The 15,048-nt window shown below is 41.2% G+C and overlaps 2 protein-coding genes across 6 annotated transcripts in view; one reads left to right on the forward strand and one right to left on the reverse strand.

Annotated features, from left to right (window-relative positions):
• Window positions 1-9,513, forward strand: part of LOC134352932 (gamma-aminobutyric acid receptor subunit beta-4-like) — a 180,481-nt gene extending 170,968 nt beyond the window's left edge. Inside the window, exon 9 of one of the 2 annotated variants that reach the window (XM_063060573.1) lies at window positions 8,707-9,513. In XM_063060573.1, coding sequence (XP_062916643.1) covers window positions 8,707-8,838 — 132 coding nt within the window. In that variant the 3' untranslated portion in view covers window positions 8,839-9,513. Of the gene's footprint in view, window positions 1-8,519 lie in introns of both variants that reach the window. The other variant, XM_063060574.1, reaches the window with a different exon arrangement.
• The window catches only part of LOC134352931 (nuclear pore glycoprotein p62-like), a 33,014-nt gene continuing 24,288 nt past the window's right edge, over window positions 6,323-15,048 (reverse strand). For 2 of the 4 annotated variants that reach the window (XM_063060570.1, XM_063060569.1), the window contains exons 10-13: window positions 12,343-12,477; window positions 11,047-11,158; window positions 9,523-9,589; window positions 6,326-7,991 (exon numbers count right to left, since the gene is read on the reverse strand). In XM_063060570.1, the coding sequence (XP_062916640.1) occupies window positions 7,900-7,991; window positions 9,523-9,589; window positions 11,047-11,158; window positions 12,343-12,477 (406 nt within the window). In that variant the 3' untranslated portion in view covers window positions 6,326-7,899. Of the gene's footprint in view, window positions 7,992-9,522; window positions 9,590-11,046; window positions 11,159-12,342; window positions 12,478-15,048 lie in introns of all 4 variants that reach the window. The other 2 variants (XM_063060571.1, XM_063060568.1) reach the window with 2 other exon arrangements.

A 15,048-nucleotide genomic window follows, 5' to 3' on the forward strand; every position in this document is an offset into this window, starting at 1 on the left:
TCCAACAATATCAACCAGCACTGATGGATTCCAGTTGCCCTGATACCACTTCTCCAAGACTGCAATGCCCTGGTGAAACCTTTCACCATGCTTATCACTGACAGTGCCAAGATTTGCAGGGAAGAAGTCTAAATGGGAATGCAGAAGATGAATCTTTAGTGACATATTGCACTTAGTTCAGTGCTCTGTAGTTTCCAAGAAAAATTTCAACAATATCCTTGAATGCCTTCCATGCAATTTTCTCCAGTCCCACTAGAAATTCTTCAAATTGCCTGTCATTGATAACCTGCTTGATTTATTGACCAACAAAAATGCCTTCTTTAACCTTGGTATCAGTTATTCTAGGAAACATCTGTCTCAAATATCAAAAACCTTCATGGAAATTCATAGCCTTTCTAAAACTTGTCCTGCCATGCAGCATCCACCCTGCCTAATGCCCCGTCGTACCTGGACACAGTAAAAAACTTTTCAGCTTCCATCATGGGCAACATTTTAATTAACTTGAATTATAAATTAAAATAATATAGGTTTTTTTTAAAAAATGGCATGTGATAGGGAAATTTCATGGCAATTTTCATGATCAGCAGCCGAGTGTTGAGTGCATGGAATGGGCTGCCAGCGATGGAGGTGGAGGCGGATACAATAGAGTCTTTTAAGAGACTCCTACACAAGTACATGGAGCTCAGAAAAATAGAGGGCTAGGTAATTTCTAAGGTAAGTAAGGACATGCTCAGCCCAGCTTTGTGGGCTGAAGGGCCTGTATTGTGCTGTAGGTTTTCTAGGTTTCTAAAATCCACCGGAAAAAAACTTTTCAGGAACAAAATCTTTGTTGACCAGTCTTATCTTTAATGTGATACACTAAACCTTACTTAATTGTTGAGCTGAGTATCCTTGCTTTCAAACGAGTATGCTGTTATTTGTTGAAAATTCTTAATCAGAAACACATAAACATACTGAGGTGTTAAAGTTACTCTTTCAGGAGTTAAAAAGGATGTTGGAAAATGGCCTCAAGGAGCAACAGGGCCATTGTCAGCAATGCAATTGCATGTCTCTAGAAACATTGGTTCCATATTGACCTCATGTTCTCCCTGTGACTATCCAGATTTCAGCTGGGTGCTGTTTTCTTTCCACATCCCAAAGTTGTGCTAGTAGGTTAATAGCTACTGTAAATTAAATGTGGTTTTTGAGGAGGATGCAAAGAATATCATGAATGAAACGATTATCTAACGAGGATGTCATGAACAGAGCAAACACAAAAAGAGATGTATGAGATCATGAAAAGGCAACGTAACTTCATTGGACATGCGATCAGGAAAGAGGAGTTAGAAATGCATGGTAATTATAGGAAAGATTGAAGGGAAGAAAGCAAGAGGAAGACAAAGACAAATGATGATGGAGACAGCAGCCAGAGAACTGGAGATGAATACAAACGAATTGATCCACTTGACCCAAATCAGGAGTATGTGGGCCATGGCAGTCAAAGCTCAAAATGGGAATGGCACTGATGATGATGAAATTATCCTTTCCTGCATGCAAGTACCAAAAGAAAAATCAAAGTGTAGTTACACACAAATACTGGAGGAAGTCAAAGTTTCCGGCCATGACCCTTCATCAGGACTGGAAATGTGGGGGGAAGAGAAAGGATATAAGCTGGTAGGTGATAGGTAGTAGAGGTAACGGGCTGAAGAAGGAATTTGATAGGAGAGTGGACCATAAAAGAAAGGGAAGGAGGAAAGCCACCAGGTGACCTAATGAAGGGTAAGCAGGGAACCAGAATAGGGAATGGTGAGAGTAGGCACAGAGGAGAGGAATCGGCAGAAGTTAGAGAAATCATTGTTTATGCCATCAAGTTGGAGGCTACCCAGATGAAATATGCTATGTTGCTCCTCCAACCTGGGAGAAGTCTTATTATGGCAGAAGAGGACACAATGGACCAACGTGTCAGAATAGAAATGGGAAGTAGAATTAAAATGGATGGCCACTTGAAAGAACCATTTTTTTGTGGTGGACCCAATCTGCATCAGGTTTCACACACACAGAGAAGGCCTAAGTGGAGTCCATGGTTATGGAAGGGAACAAATTGCAGGGTCTGTTGAAATGAAAAGGGAAATGGCACTAATGTAATTGATTTTGGGAGTTGGTAATATATGTGCTGAATAGTTTGTTCTGCTTTAATCAGTAAGAAAGAAAGTCTGCAAGTAGCTTTAAACCAGTACAGGAGGAAGGTTTCATATTCTTAAGGCACCGGGTCCAGTCCTGATTTTGAATTATTGTTAATTAAGACCATTCAAAAACAGACAGGGAAGTCAAAAGGTCCATCCTGACCCTTTTTTTTTGCATACCCCTCAACAACAAGTATACCGCATTGGATACTGTTGGGGGGATGACTTACCTGGGACAAGCTGCAGTAGCCAGATCTCTGGCACTGGGTCTGGCTCTGCAGTGCAGAAGGGAGGGGGGAAAAAGAGGAGAGCGGTGGTGATAGGGGGACTCGATAGTTAGAGGTGCAGATAGGAGGTTCTGTGGTTGTGACAGTGAATCCAGGATGGTTTGTTGCCTCCTGGGTGCCAGGGTCAAGGATGTCTCTGATCGATTGCATGACATTCTGAAGTGGGAGGGTGATCAGCCAGATGTCGTGGTGCACATCGGTACCAATGACATAGCAAGGAAGAGTGAGGAGGACCTGGAGAGTGAGTATAGAGAGCTTGCTAGGAAGTTGAAAAGCAGGACCACGAGGCTGGTAATCTCAGGATTGCTACCTGTGCTACGTGCCAGTGAGGGTAGGAATACGATGCTCTGGAGGATGAACAAGTGGCTGAGGAACTGGTGTAGGGAGCAGGGTTTCAGATTTCAGGGTAATTGGGACCTCTTCTGGGGCAGGTGGGACCTGTACAAGAGAGATGGGTTACACTTGAACTACAGGGGGACCAATATCCTTTCAGGGAGGTTTGTTAATGCTATTGGGGGGGGGGGGGCTTTAAACTAGATTTGCAGGGGGATGGGAACCACAGTACCAGAGCTGACAGTGGCTGGGGTGAAAATAAATGATGTTAAAAGTTCAAGCAAATCCACTAATAGGAAGGTTGTGAGTGGTGGTAAAAATCTTCCGAGGTGTATATATTTCAATGCTAGGAGTATTGCGGGGAAGGAGGATGAGTTGAGGGCGTGGATTGACACGTGGAATTATGACGTTGTAGCAATTAGTGAAACTTGGCTACAGGAGGGGCAGGACTGGCAGTTTAATATTCCAGGGTTCCGATGTTTCAGATGTGATCGAGGCAGAGGAATGAAAGGTGGTGGAGTGGCATTGCTTGTTAGGGAAAATATTACAGCAGTGCTCAGGCAGGACAGATTAGAGGGCTTGTCTACTGAGTCCTTGTGGGTGGAGCTGAGAAACAGGAAAGGTATGGCCACATTAGTGGGATTGTATTACAGACCACCCAATAGTCAAAGAGAATTGGAAGTGCAAATCTGCAGAGAGATAGCAGGCAACTGCAGGAAACATAAAGTTGTGGTGGTAGGGGATTTTAATTTTCCATATATTGATTGGGTCTCCCATACTGTTAGGAGTCTGGATGGTTTAGAGTTTGTAAAATGTGTTCAGGGAAGTTTTCTAAATCAATATATAGAGGGACCAACTAGAGGGGATGCAATATTGGATCTCCGGTTAGGAAACAAGTTAGGACAAGTGACAGAAGTCTGTGTAGGGGAGCACTTTGGTTCCAGTGATCATAACACCATTAGTTTCAACTTGATCATGGACAAGGATAATCTGGTCCTAGGGTTGAGGTTCTTAACTGGAAGAAGGCCAAATTTGAAGAAATGAGAAAGGATCTAAAAAGCGTGGATTGGGACAGGTTGTTCTCTGGCAAGGATGTGGTCGGTAGGTGGGAAGCCTTCAAAGCAGAAATTTTGAGAGTGCAGAATTTTTATGTTCCTGGCAGGATTAAAGGCAAGGTGAATAGGAATAAGGAACCTTGGTTCTCAAGGGATACTGCAACTCTGATAAAGAAAAAGAGGGAGTTGTATGACGTGTATAGGAAGCAGGGAGTAAATAAGGTGCTTGAGGAGTATAAGAAGTGCAAGAAAATACTTAAGAAAGAAATCAGGAGGGCTAAAAGACATGAGGTTGCCTTGGCAGTCAAAGTGAAGGATAATCCAAAGAGCTTTTACAGGTATATTAAGAGCAAAAGGATTGTAAGGGATAAAATTGGTCCTCTTGAAGATCAGAGTGGTCGGCTATGTGCGGAACCAGAGGAAATGGGGGAGATCTTAAATAGGTTTTTTGCATCTGTGTTTACTAAGGAAACTGGCATGAAGTCTAGGGAATTAAGGGAAACAAGTAGTGAGATCATGGAAACTGTACAGATCAAAAAGGAGGAGGTCCTTGCTGTCTTGAGGAAAATTAAAGTGGATAAATCCCTGGGACCTGACAGGGTGTTCCCTCGGACCTTGAAGGAGACTAGTGTTGAAATTGCAGGGGCCCTGGCTGAAATATTTAAAATGTCGCTCTCTACAGGTGAGGTGCCAGAGGATTGGAGAGTGGCTCATATTGTTCCGTTGTTTAAAAAAAAGGATCGAGAAGTAATCCGGGAAATTATAGGCCAGTAAGTTTAACGTCAGTAGTAGATAAGTTATTGGAGGGAGTACTAAGAGACAGAATCTACAAGCATTTGGATAGACTGGGACTTATTAGGGAGAGTCAACATGGCTTTGTGCGTGGTAGGTCATGTTTGACCAATCTATTGGGAGTTTTTCGAGGAGGTTACCAGGAAAGTGGATGAAGGGAAGGCAGTGGATATTGTCTACATGGACTTCAGTAAGGCCTTTGACAAGGTCCTGCATGGGAGGTTAGTTAGGAAAATTCAGTCGCTAGGTATACATGGAGAGGTGGTAAATTGGATTAGACATTGGCTCGATGGAAGCCAGAGAGTGGTGGTACAGAATTGCTTCTCTGAGTGGAGGCCTGTGACTAGTGGTGTGCCACAGGGATCAGTGCTGGGTCGATTGTTATTTGTCATCTATATCAATGATCTGGATGATAATGTGGTAAATTGGATCAGCAAGTTTTTGATGATACAAAGATTGGAGGTGTAGTAGACAGTGAGGAAGGTTTTCAGAGCCTGCAGAGGGACTTGGACCAGCTGGAAAAATGGGCTAAAAAATGGCAGATGGAGTTTAATACTGACAAGTGTGAGGTATTGCACGTTGGAAGGACAAACCAACATAGAACATACAGGGTTAATGGTAAGGCACTGAGGAGTGCAGTGGAACAGAGGGATCTGGGAATACAGATACAAAATTCCCTAAAAGTGGCGTCACAGGTAGATAGGGTCGTAAAGAGAGCTTTTGGTACATTGGCCTTTATTAATCAAAGTATTGAGTATAAGAGCTGGAATGTTATGATGAGGTTGTATAAGGCATTGGTGAGGCCGAATCTGGAGTACTGTGTTCGGTTTTGGTCACCAAATTACAGGAAGGATATAAATAAGGTTGAAAGAGTGCAGAGAAGGTTTACAAGGATGTTGCCGGGACTTGAGAAACTCAGTTACAGAGAAAGGTTGAATAGGTTGGGACTTTATTCCCTGGAGCGTAGAAGAATGAGGGGAGATTTGATAGAGGTATATAAAATTATGATGGGTATAGATAGAGTGAATGCAAGCAGGCTTTTTCCACTGAGGCAAGGGGAGAAAAAAAACCAGAGGATGTGGGTTTAGGGTGAGGGGGGAAAAGTTTAAAGGGAACATTAGGGGGGGCTTCTTCACACAGAGAGTGGTGGGAGTATGTTATGAGCTGCCAGACGAGGTGGTAAATGCAGGTTCTTTTTTAACATTTAAGAATAAATTGGACAGATACATGGATGGGAGGTGTATGGAGGGATATGGTCCGTATGCAGGTCAGTGGGACTAGGCAGAAAATGGTTCGGCACAGCCAAGAAGGGTCAAAAGGCCTGTTTCTGTGCTGTAGTTTCTATGGTTTCTAAGGGGAATTAAGGGTTATGGGGAAAACACAGTTAAGGAGCTGAGTTCTTGGGCAAATCAGCTGATCTTATTGACTGGCAGAGCAAGCTCAGTGGACAAGCAGGTAGCCCACTCCTGCTCCTTTTTCTTGTGAATGTTAAAGTAAAGTTACTAAACCTTCCATCCAATCTTGGGCATGTTACAAACATAAATTATAGCAATCAACAACAACAGGGCAGACAAAAAACCTGAGTTTGGGGGCTTTATAAATTGAGCCAGATAGTACAATTAAGATTGTTCAGACAAACCTTTTTAAAGCAATAACTATCAAAACGAGAATATTAAATCCATGAAGGAAACAAGAGCAGTAGTAGGCCACGAGCTCCACAAGCTTGCTCCCACTCTTAATATGATCTTGCTATTGCTAGTCTCAACTCCTCTTCTGTGACACTTCCCCCAAATCCTCAATTTTTTTAATCTTTCAGATATGTAGTAAATATATATGCAGTTCAGGACACATTCAATAGAAAACATGCAAAGGTTTAGAAGATGACTTAGTAGAATAACAGTGATATGAAATTTTAGCTTCAACCCAGGCAGGGTTTTTTCTCTTAGAAAGAGGATGACCTGAAAAAAAATCATGTAGCAGAGGGAAGAGGCAGAGAGAAGTTTTATTGAGAAGAGACTGACCAGATGCTCTTGATTGAATTATAATACTGGGTAAACTGGATTTGTTTTTCCCTTGACAGAGGGTACATCTGACAGAGGTATATCTCAAGCTGTGAAGGGGAGGTCAATTAGCAAGTTTACTTTTGTAGAGAGCTAGCCTGAATTTGGACCAATGTTCTCCCTCTATAATGTATGCAATCAAACTTTGACAAAATGTTTGGTCATCTGCCCTAATAACTCACATGACTTAGTGTCATTACTTGGGAAGTTCATTGGACAGATTTTTGTACCTTTATAGAAACAAAAACTTGTTCCACCATCCTAACCATCTCAACAGTGAAACCACCGGAAAAAAATATTAAAATGCCAATTAGTACAGCTTGTCAGGGTATATGATACAAGATTCACATCCATAGGAAATCAGGATATCTAGAATGCACTGAATGGCAAAATGGACGTGAGGGGCTGAGTTATCCACACCTGTTCCTTATTAATATGTATCGCGTAACCCATGCCTGAAATAAATACGCTAATTACAGCCAATTCAATATCAAGTTGTGAATGCACAACATGCAATCAGCTTTCTCCAGAACCAGTGAAAGGAGAAGTTGCTTATCCGAGTCATTATTGCTTTGTTTCTTTTCTCAAGGAACTTACTAGATTTCAGAGTTGACTGAATAGGTGTTTTCTTGCTTACCTTATAATATGATGGCTGTGCTGAAATATTTTTGTGACTGTTATACATTCCAATAGTGGGATAATTCAAGGCTTTATAGCAAGTTCTCACCATTGTAAAGCCAAGCACAAGTTTGGATTCCAATTATAGCTTTAAGTGAAATAAGTGGAAAGACCTCTCCTTCAAACTTTCACAATGGGAAACTACAACAGACATTCCCCAAGGGCAGACAGGATTGTACGCTTTGATGACCCACTTCATCTGGCTGAGGATAAGGCATCAGTAATGCAGATGTCAAGAGTCCACAAGTTTTCCAGAAAACAACTTTCAAACCCCTCACTGAAACTCTTGACAGGAAATTTCCTCACCCCCTTCCTCTAATATTATTTCAAGCCTCTGTTCCAGCGTGGTAGGCACCCCCATTCCCATCGCAGAACCAGTCAGCACACTCTTTACATTCCTACTAATCAAAACCCTGCCCTACATCAAATCTTCACACAGAGATCTGTTCCTGCTGAAGTGACAATCACATTCTTTATTTTAAAAAAGCTGATAAAAAGGTACAGGTGTTTACAGCAAGTGAAATATCAGTGTCTAGTCAAACGTAATTCTGTAGTTTCGTTCCTGCTCCTTCCGTCGCAATTCAAATTGCTTCGAGACATCTTCCACTTTCTTCTGCAGCAAGACTGACAAAAGCATTAAAAAATGGTTAGCCTTAAATATACAGGTTTACAAAAAGTATAATGCCAACAAGACGGCACAAACTGACTCAAGGTGTGCACCCCTTTGAACTATCTTCATGTTACAGTCACCTTTGCAGTAGGATACACAAGATGACAAAAACACAGGCATCCTGGGCTATTCTCACTCTTCCTACCTCAGAAGCATTGAGGAGAGCTACAACATCTAAAGCCACCAGGCTGAGATCATAAGTTCCTGTTAGGCCTGGACTCAATACTCGGCAATTCCCTACCACAGCAGTGCAGAATATGAAAATGTGATATTCTCCAAATAAATTCCCTGGGGACAGCCACCCAGATCAAGCCTCCAAAAGTTCAACGCATGGAACTCAGAAACCTGGATAACTCCTTGTGAACTTTCAAAACAACAAGGAACCAGGATGAAGTATTATTTAAAAAACAGATGCAGGAAGGTACAAATTAATGATGCAAGTTAAATAACAAGTTATTTAAACATCCTACTGTTTTCTGCAGCTCCTTCCTTAGAGTACCCTCTGCAGTAGCAACACTCAATTTGACCCAAATTTTGGAGATTTCAGATTTGAGACTTAAAGGATCACCAGGTAAGTACGAGTCTTCAAAGAACACCTGATGTTTAAACGTCAAAGAGATTTAAATGCCAATTCTTTTTGTCTTTATTATCTCACTTTTTTCTTTATAGAACATTTCACCGATTGAGTTCATTGTCTTAAGCAATCCTCAGTGCAGGAAAGGAAAAGTGAGAGAAGAGAAGGAGGCATGGCTTGAGAAAATGGAGTGGAGAAAATGGGCAGAGTCCAAAGTTGGGGAATGACAGGAGGAGAGAGAGGAAGAAAATAGGGAGTAGACATGCCAGAGTTTACTTGGAGCTATGTGTGTAAATGGACAGAGTTTTTCAGTGTCTGGTGGGATAGTATCTGTCTGTGTCTGCACTTATTTGTGCATTCACCCCAAGTAACAGACGCCGTTGTGTAATCTTTTTGGACCTCTGTGTCACCGACCAAAGCTTTGAACTGAGCTTCAACATTCTCATAGGCAAGACAGAGCCTCCATTTATTGTTCTACTTCAAAGGAGTCTCCTCCATCTACCTAAGCACTACAAGCATGTTATACGCTATAATCTCCAGTCCATAGCAATGTAACTTATAAGTAGAGACCTTAACGATTAACTGCACTATGAAAGAATAAAACTGACCGAAGAAAAACCTGACTGGAGGAATTCAGCAGGTTGAGCAACATTTGTGGGGGTGGGTGGAGAGGAATAGTTGCCACTTCAGGTCTCCTGAAATGTAGGCAATAGTTTCTCTGGGAGTTTTCTCTCTCTCCAAATTCTAGCATTCTTGTGTCTCCAATAAGATTAATTGGAACAGAATCAAAGTATGCGGATCACCATCTGCAGGAACTGAAATCTTCTATTTTGTTTGAATATGTGAGTATACCTTATACGCGAGTAAACTTGAATACCTTAAAGACAAGCCATGAAATGTGTAGTAAGTACCTGAACTCTGGTCAATCCACTGCAGTGAATCCATGTGGGCATTAAGAATTTTGCAGATTTGTTGCAACTGGAACAAAGAGCCAAATATGAGAAATTAATTTGATGGTATAATAAAGCTTGTAATTCATTCTGAAATCTCAGTAGCAATTTCTCCATGCAATGCCAATACTAAACACTTGTCTTTTGATCAATGGCTGATGCCTAGTCTAATTGTAGAGTTGCACATATGCAGCATCTGGCAACAGTACAGGAGTGCGAACAAGCACAGAAGGTTTCCAGTTCAATTAATATCTCAACTGGTAAAGTGGAACATCTTATTCTATGAATGTCTTATTTTAAACATCAAGACATAAAATGCAATACATTTAAATGATTTTTTTAATAGCTTGATGGGCTGAAGAAAGTTTAGATTTTAAATCCTTTGCCATTGTCCTTCATAATATCTGTCATATTCTATTTGTCTCATCAACACTATTATTACGCAGCATCACTTAAGACCATAAGACCACATGACACAGGAGCAGAGTTAGGTCAATTAGCCCATTAAGTCTGTTCCATTTCCCACTCATCCCCAAACTCCTGCCTTCTCCCCATATTTGTTCATGCTCTGATTAATCAAGAATATAAGACCATAAGAAATAGGAACAGAATTAGACCCTGCTGCTGCACTGGGGGAAAAAAAAACAATAAATTCTCTATAAATTTGTGATACTGAAACTACCACTGATCACCGTTTGAACTAGCAAAGATCACAGTTGGTTAAGCTGAAATCTGGAATCTGAACCAACATTGTGTTTATCTCTAATTGTGAACTTTAGATTGATCAATATACCATATAATCAGGTCAGTCACACTATTTGTGTATTTCAACTGTAATGTAAAGTCTCAATGTTGTAAGGAACACTATATCAACCTTAGAGTAAGTTGGGACAAAACAAAACTCACCGATTTTAGATTCTGAGTGAATGAAATACTGCTCCCAGTGGTGGGTGAATTGGCCAAGGGACCTTCAGGTTTTCAGCAGGGAACAGTCCACACTAAAGAACTATTAGAAGATGCCATGTTTCAGCATTAGGGAGTTGAGAATGTGGGGAATAAAAACTGGTATTGAAATGTAGGATTAGTATAAATGTGCGGTTGATTTTCAGTGCTGACTCAGGAGGCTTGTTGCATGCTGCATCTCTCTAGCTGGTAAAGAGTCAGAGATGCTCCACATGGATTCTGCCACTCACCTATGCCTTAGGGATAAATTTCAACAATCAATTAACCTATCAACCTCAACACCACTGGGATCTGCGAGGAAACCAGGGCACCTGAGCAATGTGAAAACTCCACTCAGACATCACCCAAGATCAGAATCGGCAGTCAACAGCTCTACTAGGTGCACCACTGGCCACCCCAAAGATTAGTACATAGTAATATGTTTTAAAGGTGGCTAGACAAACTGCCGTAAACCTGCACAGGTCTAATGGGTGAGTTAGCCATTGTGCAAATTCTGAACTGATTAACGGCGCACCCACATACCGGATCACTGACTTCAGAAGAGCTGTTGCTGGTGTTCAGATGTTGGATAATTTCCTTCAGATCCTGGGCCATCCTCTTCAACTGAGCATCAATATTCTCTGCCAACTTGTATCTAGAGAGCAACAGCAAACAAAGTTATTGTTTTATATTTTCTCTCAGAAGAAGATGGTAACTATCATCGGGAGCTCCTGCTCTCCCCAACTCTTTTCCAACATTCCTTTACTAGTCAACCATTTAAGAGAAGAGGATATGAATTAGGGGCAGTCTTAACTACACTGTGTAACGTAAGAACAACTGGCTTTCCAAAATAAACATATGAACCAAATCAGTCACCGGGCCAATAGATTCTGTCATGCAGAAGATTCAAGTATCATAATGCATCACTTTGAGAACTTCCCTTTATGGTGAACATTATAATCCCAAATAGAAACAGAAAATCTTGAAAACATTCAGTAATTCAGGCAGGATCTGTGGACTAAGAATAAGATCCTTGGTTAGATCCTAGCGCAGTGCTTCATCAAAACCAAACACATCATACTAAGAAACTCCAGAAACCATTCCAGCCACAAGTCTGAGTATCTTCTCAGTTAGGATCCCAAATTCTTTCTGCGCTTTACCACCAACCAAATAACTTAGCATGCTACGTTCTCCTGTGTCATTCCAATTTGTTGCAAAGCGATGGATTAGACTGTTTTCAAAATCCCTCCCTAGTGTTTGCAAATTATCACTGAATAGGGAGTGATCTAACTCCTTTTTGAAAAAGATACACCAGGACTCATTTCAAAACCACAGTTTGATCTAAACAAGATCGTGGAACGTAGAACACAGAACAGTACAGCACCGGAACATGCCATTTGGCCCACAATGTTGTGTTGGACCAGCTAAAAAGCAAATCAAAAGCTTCCAAACACTAATCTCTCCAACTTACACCATGTCCATATTCCTCCATCTTCCTTACATCCATGTGCCTATCCAAACATCTCTTAAAAGCCCTAATGTATTTACCTCTACCAAGTGGGTTAAAACATAGAACAGTACAACACAGGAACAGGCCATTCATTCAGCAACTAAAATTTAAAATACTTATTCACAGCGCATAGCATTAAGACCAACAATCTGTTCCAGTTTTGGCTCTGTGTACCCCTCAATTTGCCAATTAATAACATATGCTATATCTACCCCTATTATTGTTTGATGAGACAATGTTAAGACAGCACTAAATTCTACTCAACATGTAATATTCCTAGCAAAGGACAGCCGTACCCTGCATCCAACCCATCAACATCTGACACTCACGTGTGCTCTCGCTCTTCATCTGCATGCTGCAAATAAATAGTGCCGTGATGGTCTCTGACCGACTCTTCCAGTGGAGCCAGCAGGTCTTCGAGTTCCTTTTGCTGAGACAAAATGAAGTCAAGTTCTTGGTCCAACCTAGAAGACAGATGCAGACATGCTCACTAAAAATTAGAAGTTATATTCTCTCATTTAATAGGATCAAGTGGAACCAGAGATGTGTTGTTTCTCTACTGACCTAGTTTCAATGCAGAAATTGAAATCATTTAAACAGGCAAGTTATCCTAATGTAAGAGATCTTGCAGTGATATACTTGTTATTGAGAGATTCATCTCTAATCCTTTAATTTGAAATAGCTGAGAAACTCGACTGGGAAATTCCTCAATCTATTAACAAGGAATACAAGGTTGGTTGACACATCCCTTTCTCCTCATAATTTAACCCTGGTATCAATAAAGTGTGCCAATTTTACATCCTCTCCAAAGCCAATATGTGAGGGAGCTGGAAAAAGCAGATGCAACACCACTGAACCAATACAAAATTTATCGATTACTTCCGGCTTTACATTCCATCACTCCTTGGACTAAAGGCAATTGCATTAGCTTTTTACATTATTTGTTCATAAGCTACCCACCAGATCTCAATGACATCCTTACCAGGCCTCTAAATCGGGCCATTTCCTTAATTTCAGCTTTGTCATTCAGAAAGCACTTGAACTTTTAATCCAAGTGGGCAACGCTGTATTTCCACATGGAGCTCCATCTGCCCATTTTATCCAATGGTTTAAATGATCAAACATACTTTACGAATTTCTTCTTCCATCATTTTAGACTATTATCTGCTTTACCCAAATATCAGTGAAATTAAACATACAACATCCACGATACTAAAAATCAGTACACTGGAATAGCAAATTTGTTTAGTTCACATTCAGAGTGGGGTGATTTTCATACCTCAAGCACTTTACAGATGCATAAAATCATAAAGCACACCCAATAGAAATAACTTCCTAACATTCCATTAACGATACATCCATCTCAAATTTTCAGTGCCAGACGTGGTAAATAAGCAAAATTACTGAACCACAACATTAGGCATAAAGCATAGAGGGATACTGGCACAGCAACTGGCCCTTCAGTGATCAAACCTTGATCATCGATATCAGTATTTTCTATCCTACATTACTCTCATTTCCTTCCTATATATTATGGAGCAACTTGGAGTACCCAACTAACGTATCAAATCTGTGGAATTTGGGAATAAACTTGTATAACCAGAGGAAACGCTTGTGGATGAAGGGAGAATGTACAAGTTTCACAGAGACAGCTCTGACACACCTCGTCTTGTCCACAGATAGATGTGGAAGACTCAAGACCTACATGGATAGCCTCTACTTGCAGTACAGCGCGAGCAGAACAATGTACCTAACCACTTAAAGCCAATTAAACTGGTTGCTGGTGGAATTGCTCCTCAGAGAGGAGCTCTACTAGAATGGTAACAGCATGTGAATCACAGTATAGCGTCATGCAAAAGTTTGGGCACCCCTGGTCAAAATTTCTGTTACTGTGAATAGCTAAGCGAGTAAAAGATGACCTGATTTCCAAAACGCAGAGTTAAAGATGACACATTTCTTTAATATGTTAAGCAAGATTACTTTTTTATTTCCATCTTTTACAGTTGCAAAATAACAAAAAAGAAAAAGGGTCCAAAGCAAAAGTTTGGGCATCCTGCATGATCAGTACTCAGTAATACCCCCCTTTGGCAAGTATTACAGCTTGTAAATGCTTTCTGTAGCCAGCTAAGAGTCTTTGAATTCTTGTTTGGGGGATTTTCGCCCATTCTTCCTTGCAAAGGGCTTCTAGTTCTGTGAGATTCTTGGGCCAACTTGCATGCACTGCTCTTTTGAGGTCTATCCACAGATTTTCAATCATGTTTAGGTCAGGGGATTGTGAGGGCCATGGCAAAACCTTCAGCTTGCGCCTCTTGAGGTAGTCTGTTGTGGATTTTGAGGTGTGTTTAGGATTATTGATTATCTGACTGGCAGACCAGAGTACGTGTGCTTGCAACACTGTGTGTTCGACAGAGTGATCAGCAGCACTGGGGCTCCACAGGGGACTGTCTTGTCTCCCTTTCTCTTCCTATTTACACCTCGGACATCTGTCGGACGATGCTGAGGATGTTCTACGAGTCTGTGGTGGCCAGTGCTATCATGTTTGCTGTTGCATGCTGGGGCAGCAGGCTGAGGGTAGCAGACACCAACAGAATCAACAAACTCATTCGTAAGGCCAGTGATGTTGTGGGGATGGAACTGGACTCTCTGACGTGTTGTCTGAAAAGAAGATGCTGTCCAAGTTGCATGCCATCTTGGACAATGTCTCCCTTCCACTACATAATGGACTGGTTGGACACAGGAGTACATTCAGCCAGAGACTCATTCCACCGAGATGCAACACAGAGCATCATAGGAAGTCATTCCTGCCTGTGGCCATCAAACTTCACAACTCCTCCCTTGGAGGGCCAGACACCCTGAGCCAATAGGCTCATCCTGGACTTATTTCCTGACATAATTTACATATTACTATTTAATTATTTATGGTTTTATTACTATTTAATTATTTATGGTGCAACTGTAACGAAAACTAATTTCCCTCGGGATCAATGAAGTATGACTATGACTAGGATCATTATCCTGCTGTAGAAGCCATCCTC

The sequence above is a fragment of the Mobula hypostoma genome, chromosome 10, assembly GCF_963921235.1.
Source record: "Mobula hypostoma chromosome 10, sMobHyp1.1, whole genome shotgun sequence".
In the NCBI taxonomy this organism is placed as follows: domain Eukaryota; kingdom Metazoa; phylum Chordata; class Chondrichthyes; order Myliobatiformes; family Myliobatidae; genus Mobula; species Mobula hypostoma.